The 22540-nt window shown below is 38.4% G+C and overlaps 1 protein-coding gene across 2 annotated transcripts in view; it reads right to left on the bottom strand.

Moving 5' to 3' along the window:
- Window positions 1–22540, bottom strand: part of SPINK5 (serine peptidase inhibitor, Kazal type 5) — a 72448-nt gene that overhangs the window by 26772 nt on the left and 23136 nt on the right. Inside the window, exons 6-16 of one of the 2 annotated variants that reach the window (XM_027841793.1) lie at window positions 20945–21032; window positions 18824–18951; window positions 16329–16410; window positions 14922–15049; window positions 13540–13606; window positions 12391–12518; window positions 10136–10220; window positions 9331–9458; window positions 6342–6408; window positions 6005–6132; window positions 3618–3684 (exon numbers count right to left, since the gene is read on the bottom strand). In XM_027841793.1, coding sequence (XP_027697594.1) covers window positions 3618–3684; window positions 6005–6132; window positions 6342–6408; window positions 9331–9458; window positions 10136–10220; window positions 12391–12518; window positions 13540–13606; window positions 14922–15049; window positions 16329–16410; window positions 18824–18951; window positions 20945–21032 — 1096 coding nt within the window. The remainder of the gene's footprint in view (window positions 1–3617; window positions 3685–6004; window positions 6133–6341; window positions 6409–9330; window positions 9459–10135; window positions 10221–12390; window positions 12519–13539; window positions 13607–14921; window positions 15050–16328; window positions 16411–18823; window positions 18952–20944; window positions 21033–22540) is intronic. The other variant, XM_027841794.1, reaches the window with a different exon arrangement.

Below are 22540 nucleotides of genomic sequence, written 5' to 3'. Positions count from 1 at the left end.
CTCAGCACATTGAATCTATAGTTGTGGATTACAGATAAACTGAGGGCTTGGTCCATTAGACACATTAGGCACAAAGCAAGGCTAGGCTCTGCTCTCTATGATTCCCCAATAATTTTCTTCCCCCAGCAAACTCCAAGCATTCCCTACCTCACCCAGAAAACTATCCTCAATGAACTCCCCAACAATTTTGTACCCCTCAGTGAGACCTGAGCAGTTCTCCTTCTCCAGTTAACCATGAGCCAAGATCATCCTCATCAAATCTTGAGTAATTCTTTGCTCCAAGAAAGTTCCAATCAACTGTCTTCCCAAAATGAGCCCAGTGAAGCTTGAATATATTTCATTATAGATATTGGAAAGTCTTAGAAGTTCTATCCATTGCAATTCCCTATCCCCTGTGAACTCAAAGCACTTCCCCACCTTGTCTCACCCCTTACCCTGAACTGGAATGAAATTTTCTGTCCCCATTGAACTCGGTGTCATTATCCACCCTTTGTCACTCTCAACAAATCTTAAGAAAACTCAAAATAATCCTCTGACCCAGTTGGACTCCTGTGGTTATAGTGAAAAATAAAAGAAAACCCTATAATTCTGGAGTCAGAATAGCTGGGTTCAAATTTTGCCTCAGCCACATGCTATCTATGTAACTTTAGGCAAATCACTTTCCTGTGTGAGGGGCTTGGACTAGATCAGAGATGTCAAACTCCAGGCCAGTGGGCAACCAGCTAAACTCCTGAGTTTAGCCAGAATGAGATTAAAATGAAGTTGGGAAATATTTAACAAAATAAAATAGAAAACGTTTATTTTACAATAAATAATAAACACATAATATGCATATAATTAAATTAAATATAATATGCATATAATAAACATAGAAAACAAAATAGAAAATGTTTATTTGTGGTTTTCTAAAGTCAATATGCAGTGGCAAGGATCTGTTTCTATTTGAGTTTGATACCACTGCATTAGATGACCTCTGAAGTCCCTTCCATTTCAAGAACTATGATCCTAATTTCAAGTTTCCCAGTCAACTGAGAGTAAAAATAATAACTGGCATTTATATAGTACTTAAGGTTTACAGTTAGTTAACCTCTGTTTGGCTCAGTTTCCTCAACTGAAAAATGGGGATAATAATAGAACCTACATTGCAGGTTCGTTGTGAGGATTAAAAATGTGATAATATTTACGAAAAGCCCTTACTACAGTACCTGGCACATAGTAGGTGCTATATAAATGCTTAATTACAAAGTGCTTTATAAATATTGTCACATATTTTCCTTATAATAACTCTACAATATTGTAATTATCACCATAACCCTGGGAGGTAAATTCTACTGTTATTCCCACTTTACAGATGAGGATACTAAGACACAAAGGGACAGGACTAGGGTCACAAACAAAACTATTTACTAAACTACCTTCCTGCCTCAAGTAATTCTCTGCATTCTGTGAACCCAATATTCTGCTTCCAGAACTCAAAAGAAATGCTTTACTTAGAAAACTCCTGACAATTCTTTCTCACTAACAAATCAGGAACAATGCTTTATTTCTGGTAGACAGGAGCTGTGGAGTGCTTCTCCACCCCATTAAAATTTTAAATGTTTTTGTTTGTTTGTTTGTTTGTTTGTTTTTACCCTGAGTAAATGCAAAGCAATTTTCTGCCTCTAGCTAAGCAGTCCTCCAACAGTAGTAAGTAAACCCCAGGGCAAATTATCCAAATACAATACACTTTAGAATTACCTACTCTCCTTGAGATTCAAACTAATTCTCCAACTCTGATGAGCCCTGAGCAATTCTCTCCTGTAAGTCCTAGGAAGTTCTCCAACCGGGTTGTCCAGGCTCTGCCACATCCTACCTATGTGATCTTGGCTGAAACCTCTAAGCTTTGTCTCATTTGTACAGTGAGGAGATTTGAGTAGATGACTTCTAAGTCTTTCCAATTCTAAGTACATAATGCTATCGTCCACAGGCAAGCCACATGAACCCTCTGGGCCTTGGTTTCTTTTTGCACAGAATGGAGATGATAATAATTCGTATTCTGCTTTGCTACCTTTCCAGGATACAACTCCTCACCAGAGCTGAGACAATCCAATGAGATAATGGATATAAAGTATTAAGTGAATGTAAAGCTCTCTATGAGTGTTCCTTGTTATCATCAGCTATGGGACAGAGAACTTTGGGGTTGCTATGGTTCATACAATAGGTGGGTAAAATAATTTTGTTTGAAACAGTTGACACAGAAAAATACAAATATTTGATTGGCCTATTAAATGACTAAGAATTCCATCTCCAGCACTATAAAAAACTCCCCTGGATTTATCAGAAGTGATTTATAACCATTCCATCCACCAAGTCCTGACATCCTCCTCCAGTGAATGTCACATGTTAAGATGGATGGGTCAACAGGTTATCAAAGGCTATACCAAAAGAATACAAACTCCAACAGATCCTCCCAAGGTGGGAAGGCTTAAATACTGACCCCACAGAATGTTGTCTAAGGACCAACATAGCTAGATGCTATGATGCTCATCACCATAAGTTGGCCACCAGGAGGAGAAAGTTTTTTGAGCTACAAAAACACCTGAAAACTTTGCTAAGGTGGGAACGGCTATGATTTGTACTTGTGAAAGGAATAGCAGCACTGACAAAGTTATAGGTCTTTTGAGATATTAAAGTCATTATTAGTAGTAGGGATAATTACTGTTTTTGTTGTAGCTGTCATCGTTTACAATCCCGTAGAGCTTTGTAATTATAAATTACTTTCACATACTTAATTTCATTTGATCATCAGAATACTCCTGCGCATAAGGAAAGGTAAGATTATCCCCATTGTTTAGAGTAGGAAATTGAGGATAAGACAAAGGAAAGGATTTGTCAAAATTTCATTACTAAAGAGGGATGGAGTTGAAATTTCTTTCCAGATCTCCTGACTTTCAGTCCAGGGATCTAGATGTTACATGTACTATGTTTAACATGACCTAGAAAGGCATTAGATTTGGAATTGGAAGATTTGGGTTCAGATCCTATTTTGGCTTCTCACTACCTGACTGACCTTTATAAAAACCACAATCTCTCTGATTTAGATTCCATATAAGTAAAATGATAGAAATAGATAACACAACATTTAAAATCCTTTCTAAATCCTACAAGCTAATGAATAACAAAACTAAAATCATATTGCTTTAACAAGGGGGGAAAAGTTTATATGTGTGTGTGTGTGTGTGTGTGTTTGAAATATCTACTTAATAGGATTTAGAGCCAGAAAAGAATTTAAATATCACCTAACCAAACTCCCTCTTTTTACAGATGAAGAAACTGAACCTGAGAGAGAGAAAAAAAACTTAGTCGAGTTCACATAATTAAGTAAGTAGCAGAGCTAAGATATGAACCTAGCATTCTGATTCCCCATCCAGTATTCTACTATATTAAACTTTCTTTCATTTACAAGAGCAAGGCTTGCCCTTTCTAAGATCCATGGGCATCAAAGGCTTTCAGTAGCAGAGATGAGATGCAGTTGGTAGAGGAGGCTACCTATATATGACTGGTGGCTGTTCTTTATGGGAGGGTCTCCAAAGACTTTAGCAGGTATTGAAAGAAGGGTAAGATGTGAAAGTAGTTACCTGAATTGCTTCTCTCTTAACCTTTTTTTCTGCATCTGCTTTTTTCTTCTCTTCTTCTTCCAGTTTGCTGCACATAGGAGAAAAAGGGAGAAACTGAATCCCAGGCCACCATCTTCCCAGGGAATCTCTTCTTTCCAACAACCTCTTGCCCGAGGCCAGATGTAGTTCAGTTGGGATGACATCAGGACCAAAGGGTAACACTGATCCAGCCGTGATTGCTACAGCCTAGACAAGTTTCCTCCTAGTCTTTCCTCATAAAGTCTGGAGGTTTCAGAACTAGAACACCTGATGAACCATGAGCAGCACTTTGTTAATCAGCTAGTTCAATGTTTGAGGAACAGTGAGATTATCTGAAGTTCACCAGGGTGTTCATCCATCTCACCAAGAACACACGATGACTCTTCTTCCCTCTCTCCCTATTTGCCTACTCTCTGTTCTTCTATTCTCTGGCCCTCTATGTTCTTGCCTTCTTTCTCTTCTCTCTTCTTATATTCTTCTATTTCTTTTTACTCTTTCCTTCTTTCTTTCTTCCCTTTCCCCCTCTTTCATTTCTTTTCTTCTCTCACAACTTCTTACTATGTAACTAATTATATAATATATATACATAATGTATATAACTTATTATATAACTAATGTAACTCTTTCCTGTCCTTCATTTTCCCTCCCCTTCTCTTTTTGATCCTTCTTATGATTATTTATTTAATATTCTTTTCTGGCATTTTTTAAACTAGTACCAAATAGTTACGATGATTATCATTTTATAATATAGTTTGAGGTCCTACAATGCAATGGCTTCTTCTCTGGTACTTTAAAACATTATTTCCCAAAGAGCCTTCTAAAAGCATAATGGTATAACCAGGATGTTGCGTGCTTCTACCTCACTATGGGTTTTCAAGGGAAATCTAGATGACCACCTGAGAATGTTGTGGGAATTCTGTAGAGTTATGGATTAGAATAGACAGCCTCAATGGTCCCTTCCAACCCTGAAATTCTGTCACTACTATCTTTTTATTTCTAGTGCCTGGCATAGCACCTTGTACAAGGACATTACTTAATAAATGCTTATTTTTTTGAATCTAGGCCCAGAGACACTAGAGTCAAAGGCCACTCAGCAGACAGAGCACCAGCCCTGGAGTCAGGAGGACCTGAGTTCAAATGTGACCTCAGACACTTACTAGCTTATTACCCAGAGCAAGTCACTTAACCTTATTTGCCTCAGTTTCCTCATCTATATAATGAACTAAAGAAGGAAATGGTGAACAGTATCTTTGTCAAGAAAACCCCAGATAGGGTCATGAACAGTCAGTTATGACTAAAATGACTGAATAACAACAAACAAATGATTCTTTTTCCCTAATTCTTTGTTTTCCTATTTTTGTCTTCTCTGTCTCCTTGACCCCAAACTTCCATTGATTCCTTTCCTCCTAAGGTAGATAGGATAATAGATAAATATGCATACATACATACATACATACATGTATATGATACATAATATGAAATTTTTACCTTAATGTAAAAAAGCAAGAGATTTGGGTATTTTACATATCTTTAGGCAAAAATATTTTTAAATCACTAAATTCAGTTGTTTTTTTACTTGATGTTACCTTGATTTATTTTAATTTTTTCTCCATGAGTCATTAGTCCTTAATAATGTGTGTTTGTTTTTGTATATGTGTGTATACACCTCCATCCATGATTTAAAAGGAAAAGTAAACACTTGGTTATTTATAGATTTTCTAATTCTGATGAAATCACAACCTTGGATTCCATAGACTCTAGAGTCACATGTCATGAATCCCGGATTCATGTTCTCCTTTGCATACCAACTTACTGTATGTATGTATATGTATATGTATATGAATATGTATATGTATATGTATATGTGTATGTGTATGTATACATACACACACATATATATACATGCACGTTATGTATATGTATGCATATATATTATAAATTCAACACTCATCAACATCACAAACTTCTTGAGACATGAACAATAAGGAAGAGAAGAATAAGAAGCCATGAATTTCTATCCATTCAGGATTGTTTTTCTAAAGCATTTATTTGTGTTCTTGTGGGAGAGAGAGCTTAAAAGTAATAACAAATTGTTCCATATTTTTACCCCTCCTATATCTTCCCCTCTCCTTGCTATGTGCAACTTTTAACATATTTATTGTTGTTCTTTCTTTCCCCATATTTATCACTGATCATCAAGCCCCTCTTCCACTTAGAACAGAGTTCACTTAGAACTCTGGAATCAAGAATTTGGAAGGATGGTCAAAAGACAACCCAATGCCCTTCTAAAAAAGAATGCCCCCCCCCCCATAGCATCCCTACCAAAGTGCTCCTCACATATTTATCAGGATCCAAGCACATTTACTTACAACATGCTGGCACACATGGAACACTTGTTGCCATGGATTTTGCCATCAGGGCCTTGGACAGGATCATTTTCCCTGGTGCAGATGAGGTTCCCATTCCTTACTTGGTCTCGAAATTCACTGCACAAAGCCTGGGAAAACCAAGGGAAGGTTATCATTCTCTCCAAGTTCCTCTGCTTCCCCAGTCCCCCTCCAGCTTCCAACTGTTCCTTCAGAGCTTGATCAGCCTTCAAATCCATTTAGTTTCTCTGACCACAGACAGCTCCCCATGGGAAAATATGCATGGGGGATCACCAGAGCAAGAACTTTCATTCCACACTAACATTGCTTTGATAACTACCTTGTCTGCTTCTCTCTTTGCCTTTACTTTTGCCTCTGAAGCTGCCATTTCTCTGGCTTCTTGTTGGCTAGAGGGGGAAAAAAAAACAGATTTGGAGACCTATCTGAAAGGAAAGCGAGAAACTGGGGGGAAAATTTGCAGGAAGCTTTTTTTTTTCTGATAAAGGCCTTATTTCTCAGAAATTTTATGTCTCAAAATGAGTCAGATTTAAAAGAATGAGTCATTCCCCAATTTGAAATGGTCAAAGGATATTAACAGGCAGTTTTTAAAGGAAGAAATCAAAAGTATCTATAATCAGATGAAAATATGCTCTAAATCACTATTGATTAGAGAAAGGCAAATTCAAACAACTCTGAGGTACCACCTCACTATCAGATTGGCTAATATGACAGAAAAGAAATATGACAAATGTTGGAGGGGATGTGGGAAAATTAGGACACAAATGCACTCTTGGTGGAGTTGTGAACTGATCTAACCATTCTGGAGAGCAATTTTGGACTCTGCCCAAAGAGCTAAAAAATCATATATACCCTTTGACCCAGCAATAACCTTACTAGGTTTATATCCCAAAGAGATCAAAGAAAAAGGAAAAGAACCTATATGTACAAAAGTATTTATAGTAGCTCTTTTTGTGGTGGCAAAGAACTGGAAATTGAGGGGATGCCCATCAAATGGGGAATGGCTGACCAAATTGTGGTATGTGATGGTGATGAAATACTATTGTGCTATAAGAAATGATGAGCAGGACACTTTCAGAAAAACCTGGGAAGACTTTTATGAATTGATCCATAGTGGAGTGAGCAGAACCAGGAAAACATTGTCCACAGTAACAGCAATATTGTACTATGGCTTAGCTATTCTCAGCAATAAAATAACCCAATAATAATTCTGAGGGACTTATTGATGAAAAACTATATCCACCTCCAGAGAAAGAATTGATGGAGTCTGACGGCAGATTGAAGCGTATTTTTTTCTTTTTATTTCTTTTTTTGCAGCATGGCTAATATGGAAATACGTTTTCTATTATTTTGCATGTATAATCGATATCACATTTCTTACTTTCTCAATGGGTGGAGGAGGGTTGTGAGGGAAAGAGAATCCAGAACTCAATTTTTTTTAATTAAAAAAGAATGTTAAAAATAAATAAATTTGGGAGCAGCTAGGTGGCACAGTGGATAGAGTACCGGCCCTAAAGTCAGGAGGACCTGAGTTCAAATCAGATCTCAGACCAGATACTTGACACTTACTAGCTATGTGACCCTGGGCAAGTCATGTAACCCCAATTGCCTTGCCAAAAAATAACTAAATAAATAAATTTTAAGAATTTTCTAAGCACAGGGCTATTGCTCAAGAGGTGAAATGGTCTAACTTGTGGCAACATTTCCTTAGCCCATACTCTCTGAAAGCTCTTAGTATTGGAGAAATACAAAGTCTATTCTCTCATAAAGTTTGGATTAACAAATATCCTGGGAATGTGGAAAGTAGTTGAACTTGAGGCCAAGATACAAGGTTCAGGTTTACTTCCTTAAGGCCTTACCTTGGGCAAGTCAATTTCCTATTCTGTGTCTCAGTTTCCTCCTCTACAAAAAAAATAATCTATATTTATGCTTTACACATGTTATCTCACTTGATCCTCACCAAAAAAAAAAACAATTAGGTAATTACTGCATGTATTACGTGATCATTTTGCAGATTATAAAAAAATAAGACATGTATAATTGATATCATATTGCTTGCCTTCCAGGGGGAGGGACAGAAGAAAATTTGGAACTCAAATTTTTAAAAAATGAGTGTAATTTTTTTACATGTCATTGAAAAATATTTAATGAAATAAATAAAAAATACATGGAAAAAGAAATGTAAAATGAGACTGGGAGAATTAAATGAATTGTCTGTGGTCCCACAGCTGATATATGTTTCAGGTAGCATTTGAAGACAAAAGTCTTCCTAACTCCAAGTTCAGGACTGTATCCACTCCACCATACTGCTTCTCAAGGTCAGTGGATTAGCCTCAATGATCCCTAAGATCCCTTCTGGTACTAAATTCCATGACCTGATAAATTCCTCTACTTCTTCCTACCTCAGTCCAGCCATCTATTAAATTGAGATGATGAAAATATTTGTACTTCTTTACTCACAGGCTTTGGGGAAGAAAAGCAATCTGCAAACCCTGAAGTGTTATAAAGATGCCAGAACATTCACTGGAAACTTCCAGTAAGTAATGTCTCAATTGTTCTCTCCTGCAGCAGTTCACAGTGTGCTACATGTCCTTGGAGAAGCAAGTGACTGTAAAAATTTCCTTCCTGCAGATAACCCAACAACTTTTGGGGTTATCTTAATTCCTGTTGTTGTTGTTTGTCCTTCATTCTCGAAGAGGACTGATCAGGAAGATGATGCCAAGACTTGCAAGTGAATTGGATTTAAGTGAGGGAGGGCTGTGCAAAGTCAAAGCCACCAGCTTCACTTTCTGCTCTGGAGCCATCTGGGTCCAGTGGCAAGACACAAATCAGAACTGGAGATTCCCTGCCCCAACTGCGCCTTTAATTCTTATAGATTGCAGAAGGCTGATACTTTGGTATTGCTAACACTTAGGGTCAGCATAGTGCAATAGAAGAATCTCTGATTCTGGTATTAGGATATCTGAGTTCAAATGAATAAACTATTTAAGCCCTCTGAGACTTAGTTTCACTGGCTATAAAATGATGAGGGTTGAACTGGATGATAGCTAAAGTTCTTCTGAAATCCTGGAAGTCAACCTTAACTATTGCCCGGATCCCTAGCTCAGGAGTACTGGGTGCCCGACACAGAAATGGATTATCACCGTCCTAGATTCTCTCAAAGGAGGATATTGTCTTTGCTGTCAGCCAAGGTACCAGGAGAACTGAAGAGACTGAGTGTAAGCAACTCTAGGAAACCCCACCTAACTCCAAACCCTAGAAGTTGATATCCCCTTTTTTCCAGTTCTTTTATTAACTCAGCCTATACTTACAAAAAGGCTTCACACATGGAGCACGTGTTGCCATGCATTTTGCCATCCAGGCCCAGGATGGGGTCATTCTCTCGTGTGCAGGCGAGGTGGCCATCCCTCATGTAATTTCTATATTCACTGCACAGTTCCTGGTCATGGGGGAATGATAATCATAATCATAATAATAATAATAGCAATAATAATATTCCTATTTCTATAGCGCTTTAAAGTTTATAAAGTACACTCCTCATAACAATCCCATGAGGCAAGGATTAGAAGTATTATTATCTCCATTTTACAGATGAGGAAACTGAGGCTCAGAACAGGTTCCCAACAGTTACACAAAAATAGAAGACCTTGGATGGCAAGCCAGGCTCTTGACTCTAGGATTAATTCTCATTCCACTACAACAAGCAACTGCTTTAGAACCCAAAAGTGAGAATTCAATTTTAGACACTCCCTTCTAATCCCAGGCCCCCAAACAACCCACACAGAGCTGCAAGGGTGGAGTATTTGAAACTGGTTTCCATTTTCAAGGAGACTTAAGTAGCTAGAGAGCTTGACCCTCTAAGTCAGTTCCACCAGTTAACTTCGTATCTCGAAGGATAACCATGCTTGTTTACAGAGGGCCTGTATAACTTTCCACCACCACCAACCTCACTGTAATGGAATATTATTTCAGAACTTCATATTTCTTAAGTGTGGGTATGCACTCTTTTGATAGATTCCAGAGTGGGAGAAAAAAGCCCTAGGGTTCAGATGTTTGCTCACCTAAAAACTCTATTTGAGGAAACACTGAAAGGATAGTGGGTATGAAAGGAATTACCTGCACTGTTTCTCTCTTAACTTTGTATTCTGCCTCCACTTTTTTCTTCTCTTCTGTATTTTTCTTTTCCTCTTCTTCTAGTTTGCTGCATGTAGGAGAGAAAGCCAGAGGCTGAATTGAATGTCAGCTTGTCTTAGAGAGCAGGGGTGGAGTATTCCCCAAATTACTGGTTACTAAACTGCCTAGAGTCAGAGCAAACAACCTCTTTTCCCACTAGAATGTAAGCTCCTTGAAGACAAGAGTTGTTTTGCTTTGATTCTGCAGTGTCTGGAACATATTAAGTGCTTCATAAATGTTTGTTGATTGCCTGATTAACTTCAGGCTAGATTGAGTCTTTGACTAGATTTCATATCACTGAAGGAGTAATACAAGTGAATGCCCACTGCTGCAGGTAAGAGAATGATTTTCTCTGTCAGAATAGAGTCTCTAGAGGATTAAAGATAAACATTTCAAGAGCTATGAGGAGTGTTTAATCAGTTAATTCATATTTTATGCTAATTTATTGGAATTAATTGGAAAACAGTGTACCATTGTGGGAAGAGTACTGATTTGGAATCAAACTCTGAGTCCTAGTTCTCATATATACTATGTGATATTGGGTCAGGCACTTGTCCTCTCTGAACCTCAGTTTCTTCTTCCATAAAATGGATATTATATTTATACTACCTAGCTTCAAGGTTTCTGAGAAGAAAGGCCTAAAAACCCTTATAGAAATAGGAGTTAATCTTATTTTTAAAATAGATATTGTGAGGTAAGTGCTTTACTAACTTTGAAGTATTATAAAGTAAGAGCTATTCTGTATTCAGGTATAGCCAAAGGTCACTTTTTTTTTGGTGAGGTAATCAGGGTTAAGTGACTTGCCCAGGGTCACACAGCTAGTAAACGTCAAATGTCTGAGGCTGGATTTGAACTCAGGTCCTGACTCCAAGGCTGGAGCTCTATCCACTGCGCCACCTAGCTGCCCCCAAAGGTCACTTTTTACGGTGAACATGATGCTGTCCCAAGAAGAGATTATTAATAATAATCTTCATCTCAAAATCCACTTAAACTTTTTCTCTACCCATTTCTCTCCTGCTTTCTCAGCCTCTTTTTCTTCCCCTCTCTCTGTCTTTCTCTCCCTTTTTGATTGTTCCCTCCCTTTTCTACTCTTGTCCTCTTACACAACCTTTACTTCCCTTGACCACTCTCTCCTTTGACCTTTCCAATTTATGGCACATGCAAACACAGACACAGAGACACACATATACACACAATTGTGTGCTCCCTTCCTTAATGTAAAAAGCATGCAAGTTTGAGTATTTAATTTTTTCTTTAAATAAATTTTAAAATTTAATTAAATCATCTTTTCCTTGTATGTGGTCTTTGATTGTCATTTGTCACTTGTCTTTTTTTTTTCATTTCACTCAGTGGATCAATAGCCCTTGACAGAAAAATGTTTCCCTAAAATGACTTCAAATTATGCTGATATTTGTAGACTTGTTGCCCATTTTTTGGTTATGATTTTATAACTATGAAAACCAAATATTTGCTGTATTAGTTTGTAGAGGTCAGCAGAAAGCATTTTCATTTTAAATATTTTGCTTTTAATTTAGATTATTTTATTACAGCTAATTTTCAGGTTGCATTTGAAAGGTTTGTCATTAATGAATCTATATTGTTGTGCCCTAACCACTGTAATGAGTTAAAGAGTCAGACGCCAGAAGGAAACTTAGAACAAAGAGTATCAGTGCTTGACAGAGCCTTAGGACACAGAAGAACATGGAGAAGGAAGGAGCCTTAAAACATTACTTATAAGACATGTTGGTTAGCTTTGCTAAAATGTTTTTTCCTCCTCTTTTTTTACTTTTTATTATAAGAAATGGTTCTCTGGGAGGGGAAAGAGAAAGGATGTATTAGGAAATATAGATTAGGTAAAAACCAAATCATTGAAAGCTTTATTATTTCTTTTTTGAAGAACAGAATGTCTAAGCTGGAGGGATTCTTAGGCTATAGAGAACATAAAATGTCAGAACTGGAAGAAACATTAAAGATCAGTTGATCCATCCCCATCATTCATTGTATAGGTGAAAAAACAAGGTCACACAGTCTGCTAGTGACAGAACTAGACCTCCAACTCAGGTCTCCTGACTCTTGATTCCTCTTTCACTAAACCACTCAAGTTCTTCTAGATCCACCAGGTCCTGGGCTAGGGGTCTGAGTTTTTTGTCTTGCCCTTTGTTTGCAGGGAGCAGGAGGAGTGTCACATAAATACTCACAACATGCTGGCACACATGGAACATTTGTTGCCATGTATTTTGCCATCAGGGCCTTGGACAGGAGAATTCTCCCGGGTGCAAACAAGCTTCCCGTCCCTCACTTGGTCTCGAAATTCACTGCACAGATCCTGTGAAAACCAAGAGGATGCTGCTGAGGTAAAGGGTTCTCCTAGCTCTGTCTTCCTCCCCTTCCCAAACAACCTTCTTTTCTTCCTCAAATACTCTGCCCTCCAGTTTAGCTTCATAGGTTTCATAGAAACTAGAGCTGAAAGGATGCTTAGAAATCACCTAGTCCATCCCTTCAGTTGACAAATGAGTAACTGGAAGCACATAATTGTTAAGTGGTGTGCCCAAAGTAATCCATGACACAACTCAAATCCAAGGCTTCTGACTCTAGACCTAGTGTTCTTTCCATTGTCCCAGGCTACCTCTACCTCTTGAACATTTGGAAAAAGTCCCCCTGGTTGGTCCTTAGCACAAACAAATATCTATCAACTCCCAGAAAGAGGAACGGAGGCAGTGTGATATACCGTATGGAGTCAGAGGACTTCAAATTTTACCTCTACTATTCGTTACCTGTATAACTTTGAACCTGTATGACAGGCTAGTCCCCTAGCCTGTCTGGACCTCATTATCCTCAACAGTCAAATAAGTGAGGTTCAATTATTTGGCCTCTCAAGTCTTTTTTAGCTCTAGCCCATAATCATTTGACCCAGCTCTGCCTGGAATCACAGAATAGTATAGAAACTATCTAATCCAACTCCCTCATTGTAGAGAGGAAAAAGTGGAGGCCCAGAGAGCCAAAGTGAATATGAAAGACAGAGGCAGATACGTCTCCTAACTTCAGGTATAAAGCCCTTTCTATTATACCATATGGGTCAAGGTGCTGAAATGCCTTGGTTGATAGTTATGGATGAAGCTTCATACCATGGAGCAGCCATTAGCCAAACAGATTAAATCCCTGAGTCTGAAAAAGGAAACCCAAGGCTGCCCTCTCAGAAGATGGAGGGCCTCTCCTCTGTTCAGAAACTAACTCGTCCTCCTGTTACTCCTTTCCTCCCCTTCCAGTTCTTTGAACCTCAGTTCCAGTACCTCATGCAGCCCACCTTTCCTCATCATCTCACTATCAGCATTATTTGGTGTAACTACCTTGTCAGCTGCTCTCTTTGTTATTTCACTGACCAATGAGGCTGCCTTTTCTTTGTCTTCTTGTTGACTGCAGAGAGAGAGGGAAAGAGAGAGAGAGAGAGATCAGTCCAAATGTAGGAAAATTGTTCATGAGGGAATATGTACTGTCCAATACAACATTCTCTTAGCTTATGTCCTCTGAGACCGCTTAATACTGAAGGACAGAGTCCATATTCCCTTGGGGCTGTGCTTCACAAGCAACCAGTTTTGATGGAAAGCATGTTAAATTTTAATTGAAAAATTTGGACACAAACCGTGGCTATGTGACCTTATAGAAGTCACTTTCCCTTCTGTAATATGGGATAATATCTTTGTATTATCTAATTCACAGTTATGTTTTTATTGTTAACTTCTATCTGTATAGCAACTTAAGGTTTTCAGAGTACTTTCCTCTCAAATATTATTGTGCCCATTTGACAGATAAGGAAATAGGAACTTCAAGAGCATAACAGATTGGCCCAGCATCACATAGTGAATAAGCTGAAGAGCTGGAACTCAAAGCCAGGTCTTTGACTCCATGACCAGTGAGTGTCCTTTTGACTCCACCAAGGTTTGAAAGTTCTTTTGTTATCCTGTTCCTGCAGACTGAATATTCATTGCTGGTAGTCAGTCAATCAGCATACTCCCATTCCTACAACTCTGCTCCTTTCACAGGTTCCTAACTGAGGGCCATTCAGCCTATCAGGAGCCCCAGGCTGTCATAGTCAAGAATTTTCTCATCCAAAGAGGCAGACAACTTTTACCAAAGGCATTGAGGAAAGGGGAGAGAATATGCAGATCTATTTGTCAGGTAAATCCCCCAAAAGCAACTTTTCTCCAAGCCAGGTCTGTGTCTTAGTAGTTCCTAAGGTCCCAAACAAACATCTTCCTCATAGATTCAAAGAATGTTATTATTAGACTTTAGAATAACAAAATGTCAGAGTTAGAAGGGGCCTTAGAACATAGAACATTAAATTTCAGAGCTGGAAAACACCTTTGAATATCAGTCCTGGAAGGAACCTTGCAACATAAAATGCTAAAACATAATATATGGAAAGTTCATGCTAAAAGGGATCTTAACCTGGAGGGGTTGAAAAAGACTTAGAATACAAATCACAGAATGTTAAAGCTAGAAGGGACCTTAGAATATAGACCATCATATGTCAAAATTGGAAAGAATCTTAAAACCTAGAATATCAGGATTGCAAAGGACCTTAGAACATAAAATAAGGAATGTCTGAGCTGCAAAGAACCTTAAGATATAAAAAGTCAGGGCGGAAGACATCTTAGAACACAGAACATGGAATGTTAGGTATGGAAGGGACCTTAATAATCAACTAATTCAGCACTTTCATCGTACTCACAAGAAGACTTCACACATTGAGCACGTGTTGCCATGCATTTTGCCATCTGGTCCCAGAATGGGGTCGTTCTCTCTTGTGCAGGCCATTCGACCATTCCTCACATAGTTGCGGTATGGACTGCACAGCTCCTATCCACATGAAGGGAAGGAGGTTGACATATTTTTGTTTGTTTTTCTACCTGTGCACTCCCCTTCTATTTTTTTAAACTTGATTAAAGGCTAAAAGAATAAGGTTCGTATCAGTAGGGAGACCTGTTGGCCCTAACTTAGAGAATTATCTCCAAGATCCCCTTGAGCCCAGTTAGACCTAAACTGTGTCACTCTCACTAGTGACATTAATTTTTTCAAGGGCCCACTTAACTTGTATTCCTACTATAGTGAAGTTTTAGCAATCCTAGGTATAGAAAATAGGGGGAAGAGGGTAGCCTGATGCAATTAAGAGTTTTAAATCAGTTCTAGTCCCTTTTCTGCCTTCATCCCATTTGGGCCAATTACTAGCTTCATGGCCTTGGGCAAATCACTTTATTTCTTTGAATTCAATTTCCCCAGCTGTAAAAGGAGGACATTAGTGCTTGTATTATCTGCTTCCCAAGGTTGTTATAAGAAAAATTCATTATAAATTTTAAACTGCTAATATATATATATATATATGTAAACTATTATAATTGATTGTTTTTGTGGTTGTGCAAGCCACACCCCTCTAGGTCTTAATTTCCTCCATTGTAAAATGAGGGGGTTAGATGAGCTAAATCATCTTTAAGGCTTGGCTCTTGGTCTATGATTTTTTCTACGATAATTCAGGAGATGAATGTTAGTTCAAAGAAAGGAAGGATCTTTTATTTGGGGCTAGGGCTTGGGAAGGTTTCACAGCAGAGATGGCACTTGAGCAGGGCTTTAAGGAGTGTATACAAGGCCTCTGGACCTAGCAGAGGAAATCCTGGAAGGCTAGAGACCTTAGGACAGGTTTGGGGAGCAGTACCCCATAGTCCGGTTTAGCTGGAATGTAGGGTGTGTGAATGTAGAATGTAGAATGTGGAATGTAGGGTTTGTCTAATAATCAAAGGAATAACAAGGTGTTGTGGAAAACCTTCTTGAATCTGGAATTAGAGGGCTTGAATTTGAATCTTGTCTTGGGTGACACTTGTGTGAATCTTGTGTGAATCACTTGTGTGAGCTTGGGTAGATCCCTTTTCCTGTCTGAGCCTCTGTTTCCTCATCTCTAAAGTGAGATGTTTAAACTGGATGATTACCAAGATCCGTCCTGGCTCCAGATCCTAAAACACTATGTTTATATGTACACATATATATTTCACCAGCATTGATGCTCAGCCCTGATCTCAAAGTGACTTGCACTTTGGGCTGCAATGAGATCACATGAAGTCTAAGTGGGTGTCATATTGTCACTCACCGCAAATGAGGCAGTGTTTGCTGATTCTCTCTTATTCCTTAATTTCTCTTCATTTCTTTTCCTTTCTTCAGCTTCTGCTTGGCTATAAGGCAAAGAAAGAAACAGAGCTTTATTAAGCATGGAAATATCATTTTTTTTTCTCTCTCAACCTTGCTTGTCAACTGCCATCCCTCAGCAGGGTCACCAGCAGAACCTTTCAGCGATGAGGTCTCCAATGAGATTCTGCTGTGTCACAACCTTTCTCCATAAATCATCACTCCAAGAAAAGTCATCTAGAATCTAGAGAGAACCAGCTTTTCCCCAGAGGGCAGACCTAAGAGTAATGGGGAAAAATTATAAAAAACCAAAATTTATCCCAACCTTAGTTCCAGCAACTGGGTGTCAAAGTGAATAAGAGTGTAGAACTTGGGATCAGGAAGACCTGAGTGTAAATCCCACATCAGACACTTACTGACCTTGAGCAAGTAAGTCACTTAATATCCATGTGCTAGTTTCTTCATCTGTAAAATAGGGATAATAATAGCACCTACCTCATGGACTATTGTGAGGATTTAATGAGAATACAAATATAAAGTGCTTTGTAAAACTTAGAGCACTATATAAATGCTAGCTTGCAGTGAGCTCTGTTCAACCATTGACATTGCCAGCCCTCAGTTTCCCAACCTTGGATGTATTTAATCAGGAAGCAAATTACTCACTGTGGAGGATGGTGCATAGGCAATTTCCACCCTGATTCAAGGTTAGACTAGGTCATTTCTAAGGTTACTGCTTCCTCTTAGACTTTGAGATTTAGAGACTTCTAAAATTCTGAGAATCTAAAAGTGAATTTTTTTAAATATTTAAAAGTAATAAGTACTCAGAGGTCTGTGTTTCTAAGAGTCTAAGAAGGTCAAGGTTCTGAAGTTCTGGGAATCTAAAGGGCCTGAGATTATAAGGTCTGAAAGATAAAGATTTGGTTCTGAGGCTTCAGTTCTAGGAATCTGTTTTGAGGATTTTGTGGTTCTGAGATCCTAAAGTACTGAAAGTTGGGACTTGACAACTGTGGGACAAGCAAAATAACCTCCTACCTCCTTGTTAAGTGAAGTCAACTCCTTCTACTCCTCTACCTGGGATTCTAGGAGAAGCATTAGGACCTTTCCCCGACTTTAGAATTTGAGGTCTAAGTGGTTAAGGTAGGCCTGGGGACAGCTTCCAGGAAGGAATTTGAGAGTGTCTCTAGCTTTACAACTGTGCATCTGAGGAATTTCCCAAGTGTGTGGACCTCAAATATGTATGTATCTTTGGTATGAACTTTGAGGTGTCATATGCTTTGTGAATACAAATACAAGACGTGTATTCATTCATGTTTCTGTGTGAGTACATCTAGGTGTGGTCTCCTGGGCAAGTCTCAGAGAGCATTCACCCATTCAATGCACCAGAAGATTAGGGCAGGATGTATTTAAATGGGCTCAAGTCAAACATCTGAGACAGTGGTTAGTCTGCATTCTGTCAGTGGGTGATCCTTCAGGATTTGGTGCTGAGCCTGTGCTATGGGAACATGGCAGTGAGGACAGAATAGGATGGCTCTAGATGTAGGTGAACAAATCCTGAGTATAGCTGCTGCAGTGACTGAGAAACATGGGTCTAGAGACCATCATTCTAGTGGGATGCCTGTGCTTATGATTACAAAGCATGAACAGACATAATACTTGAGTTAGCACAATTCTGAATCCCCATTAGGCAGAAAGGAAAAAGAGACATACAGCCCAAAATACAACATAAGTGTATGTTGGGTGGTAGCAAGGGTGAGAGGGATGGGGAAGTGTTCTCTAGTTACACTGTGTATCTGAGAAGCATGAACAGCTTGGTATGAGACAATCCTAAATGAAGGGAACAGAACCAAGAGAACAACACTCAATTACTACAATAATACAAATGGGAAGAACAACAAAAAGAAAAAAAATCCTTGAATGCTATTGTAATTTTAATGATGAAAAAGCCTGGTCCTAGAGTCTAGAAAAAGTACTTCCCTCCTTTCTTTTCAGAGGTGGGGAGCTAAGACTAGAATACTGCATATACTGTCAGTCCCAGTTGATGGTTGATTTTATTAAACTGCTTTTGCCCTTTTCTAGTTTTTATTTAATGACAAGGGATGGACCAATGTTTAGGAAGGAAGGGAATCTATATATGGAATTGAGAACAACTTAAAACCAAAAGCTATAGATACAAATTAAAATAAAAAAACAAAAGGTCTGAGTATCTAAATTTCTAAGATTCTCCAAATATTAGTCCAGAGTCCTATCCTGCAATAGAACCAGAGCACTGCCTTCAGTTTTAAATCCCAATATATGCTTATAAAGAAAATAAAACAATCCTGGGAAGGATTTGCTTTTCCAGGAAAAGAATGCTGCTAGGAAATGAGAAATCAGAGAATGGTAATAAAGGCTTATCTTATCCAAAGATACTCTCTCCCAGAGAGACTGAAGCAAAATTCCTGCTGCCCAATTTGTACTCACAAAAAGGCTTTGCACATGGAGCATTTGTTCCCATAATGCTTGCCATCAAAGCCTTGGATAGGGTCATTCTCCCTAGTGCAAAAGAGTCTGCCTTTGCTCATCTGGTCCCGGAATTCACTGCATAGTGCCTGAAGAAGGAAAACAGATAACTGGCTTTCAGTTTCCTGTTCATTCTTCATATGCATAAGATATAAAACATGCATCTCTAATGCACTTACCATTGGAGGCAAGACTAATCAAGGAATATCAGAATTTTCCTCAAGCTTCCCTATGCTCTCTATCCCCCTCAGGCATTGATAACATCTCTGCTAAAAAAAAAATCTTCAGTGGCTCTCTATTGTCTCCCAAGTAAATTTTCAACTTCTCTGCTTGGTATTCAAGGTCCTCCACAATCTAATGCTACTCTATTATACAACCTTATGCTATTACCATACATGCTAAGCTGCAGCCAAAGTTGGCAACATTTCCTTTGCCTACATATCCTGAAATATTCTGCCTCTGTGTCTTAGCTTCCATTATTCCCTAACTCCAGACGGTCCTGTTCTGCCTCTTTAGAGATGTCTTCCTCTCGATCCATCCCTGAAAGCTCAAATTAAATTCTACCTCATTCAACACCTCCCCAATTTCCCTAGTCAGCAACCCCCTTCCCCTGCAACCTAATATAGTACTTTGTTTTCATCTCTGTTATCGTGAATTACTTATCATGAATCATCACTTATAATGAATTATTGAAGATTATAGTGACCCATACTGATGTCTTATATTACCAATAGACTGTAACCTCCATTAAGACAGAGATTCTTATCTATAAACTTATAGTACCCCCAACTGCCCAACATAGGGCTCTGTGAATAGTATGTGCTTAATAAATGATTGTTGAATGGATTGGAACTGAAGGACTCATCAGGAAAATGGGAAGAAAAGATTAAAAATACTCTTCTATGTCTGAGAAAATCTATTTGATTTCTTTCTATTAAAGTAATGGAATATTACTCTAAACAAACAAACAAACAAATATACAGATACAGATGGATGAATAAATAGATAAATGAATAAATAGTTAATAAATGGTTGGATAGATGGATAAACAAATGAATAAATTTAAATAAATTATTACCTATGTTTGTGTGCAGTGGAAAAAGCCATAGACTGAAAGACATGAGCTCTTAAGTCCAGAGTCTGCCACTTAATTAGCCATGTGACCCTGTGCAAGTCACTTCCTCTTTCTGAGTCTTACTTTCCTTCTCTGTAAGCAACGTTTGGAACACCTAACAGTACAGCATTGGTGGAAGACTTATAAGGATAACTCTGGGCCTGGAGTCAGAAAGACCTGAGTTGACATCTAAATACTTACTAGCTATGTGACCCTGGGCAAGTCACTTAATCTCTTTGCCTCAGTTTCCTCATCTGCAAAATGGGAATAATAATAGCCCCTACCTCTCAGGGTCATTGCGAGGCTCAAATGATATAATAGTTATAAAGCACTTAGCACAGTCCCTGGCAGACAGTTAGCACTACACAAATTTTAGCTATTATTATTAGTGTTTTTATTATTAAGTTAGAAAGCACTTATAGAAATGTCACCTTTATTATTACTAGATAACTGATACTACAACTTTAGGAACAATGTTCAGACAGCCATTACTAGCAATCTTAACAATGAATATAACACTTTGAATTTAGATAGCATTTTTCAGTTGCTTTAGAGTTACAAAGTATTTACACATTCATTCTCCAGCTTCCTGGAAGGGAGGGAGGGCAGAATTATTATATCTATTTAAATGGTGAGGAAACTGAGGCCAAGAAAAGGGAAAAGACATGCTCAAAGTCTCCCAGGTTATGGGATCACAGATTTAGAGCTGAAAGAGACCTCAGATGCAACCTAGTCCAATTCCAGCTTTTTACGTATAAAGAACCTGAGGCCCAGAGAGTCAGTCACAGAAAGAGTGAATGCAGAGGCAAGGTTTTAACTAAGGTAAGGCAGTAAGATGGCAGAGCCAGTTCTAAACTCTAGATCTATTGATAGTCCAGGGTTCTTTACTCTTAAAAAATAAAACACTCACTTTTGAAAAATCATTTTTAAAAATTACAACAATGGCATGTGTATGATTTTGACCTCACCTCAATTTCTTTTTTAAATTTTGGTTTCTCTTCAGGTGTCCTAAGATCTCCATTTGTTTTCCTTTTTTCCTCCTCATATTGTTTTTTGCTGCAGAAGATAGGACAAGACTGAGTCACCAAAGCTAATGTAATACACTGAATCAACAGATCAGCAAGAATTTACTAAGCACTTACTATGTTCTAGGTCCTACTCTCAAGGAGACAACCTCTTCATATATAAGAGTATACAGAATAAATGTATACCAAAAAAAAAAGGATAAAGTCAATAGATTACAAAAAATTACAATAGATTACAAGGTTAGGGAGGGAGGGATAACAAGCAGTTGAAGGGAACAGGAGAGGCTGAAGAAAAGCTCTAGAAATTGGTGTGGAAGTCGTTGGACTGTGTAGAATCCGTGAGGTGGTGGTAAGGAGAGAGTGCATCTCATCAGTGGAAGACAGACAGAACCAAAGAATAGAGATCAGAGATGGATAGCCACATGCAAGGAACAAAGTATTTTAAACCTTGAACATGTATTCTACTATTCCATAGAATAAAGAAAATCAGAACTCAACTTCTGGGGCCCTCTGAGCTCTGAGGCTGGGGCAATATCCCACTGGAAGAGGATGAATCCAAGCTATGGCACCAGATTTGCTCAGTTAGAAGTTACATCACCCTTATGACTCAATTTATTGTCTATCTATTTGGGGTCCATTGCGTTTGTGCTCTGGGTCAGGTCACATTCCATTGGGCCTTAGTTTCCTCATCCATAAAATAAGGAAAGAGATTACCTGCTTTCTAAGGACCCTTCAGGCTCTACCTTTCTACAATCTAGGGAAGAGTAGAAAGTGAGCTCCTTGGAAAGCAAACAACCTTTTGTTTTTGTCTCTGTATCCTCAGCAACTAGCCAAATGTTTGGTGTGGACATATAATAAATACTTGTTGAATTAAACTAAAGCAAATTCTGTATTTTAATCTCCTTTAAATCTGTATTCTGTGTCTATAGTCCTCTCTAAAAGTCTGCATTTCTATATTCAAGGAATCATAAAATTATAGAATCTCAGAGCTGGAAGAGGTTTCAAAGAACATCTAGCCCAGGGGTGGAAAACCTGTGTCCTCAAGTATGGCCCTTTAACTGAGCCCAAGTTTTACAGAACAAATCCTTTTATTAAGGGGATTTGTTCTATGAAGTTTGGATTCAGTCAAAGGGCCCCACTTGAAGACCTAGAGGGCCACATGTGGCCTCGAGGCTGCAGATTTCCTACCCCTGAATTCTAGTCTATATGTAAGCAGAAATCACAATACAGAATCTCTCTCCAGTCTCTGCTCAAAACAAGGAAGCTTATTTTATTTTTGGAGAGTTCTAATTGTTGCAAAGTTTTTGCTTTTGCTGAACCCAAGTCTGCCTCCTTGTGCCTTACAAAATTTGCATTCAATTTAGTGAATTGCTATGAAATCCTAGAGGTCATCTCATTCAACTCACTCATTTTACTAGTGAGGAAACTGAAGCACAGAGAAGGAAAAGTGTACCTAAGTTCGAAAGAAAGAAAGAAAGAAAGAAAGAAAGAAAGAGAGAGAGAGAGAGAGAGAGAGAGAGAGAGAGAGAGAGAGAGAGA

Source organism: Vombatus ursinus, unplaced genomic scaffold, assembly GCF_900497805.2.
Source record: "Vombatus ursinus unplaced genomic scaffold, bare-nosed wombat genome assembly UNPS02014863.1, whole genome shotgun sequence".
In the NCBI taxonomy this organism is placed as follows: domain Eukaryota; kingdom Metazoa; phylum Chordata; class Mammalia; order Diprotodontia; family Vombatidae; genus Vombatus; species Vombatus ursinus.
Note: the sequence above shows the minus strand (reverse complement) of the source record. Positions and strands in the feature narration are given on the sequence as shown.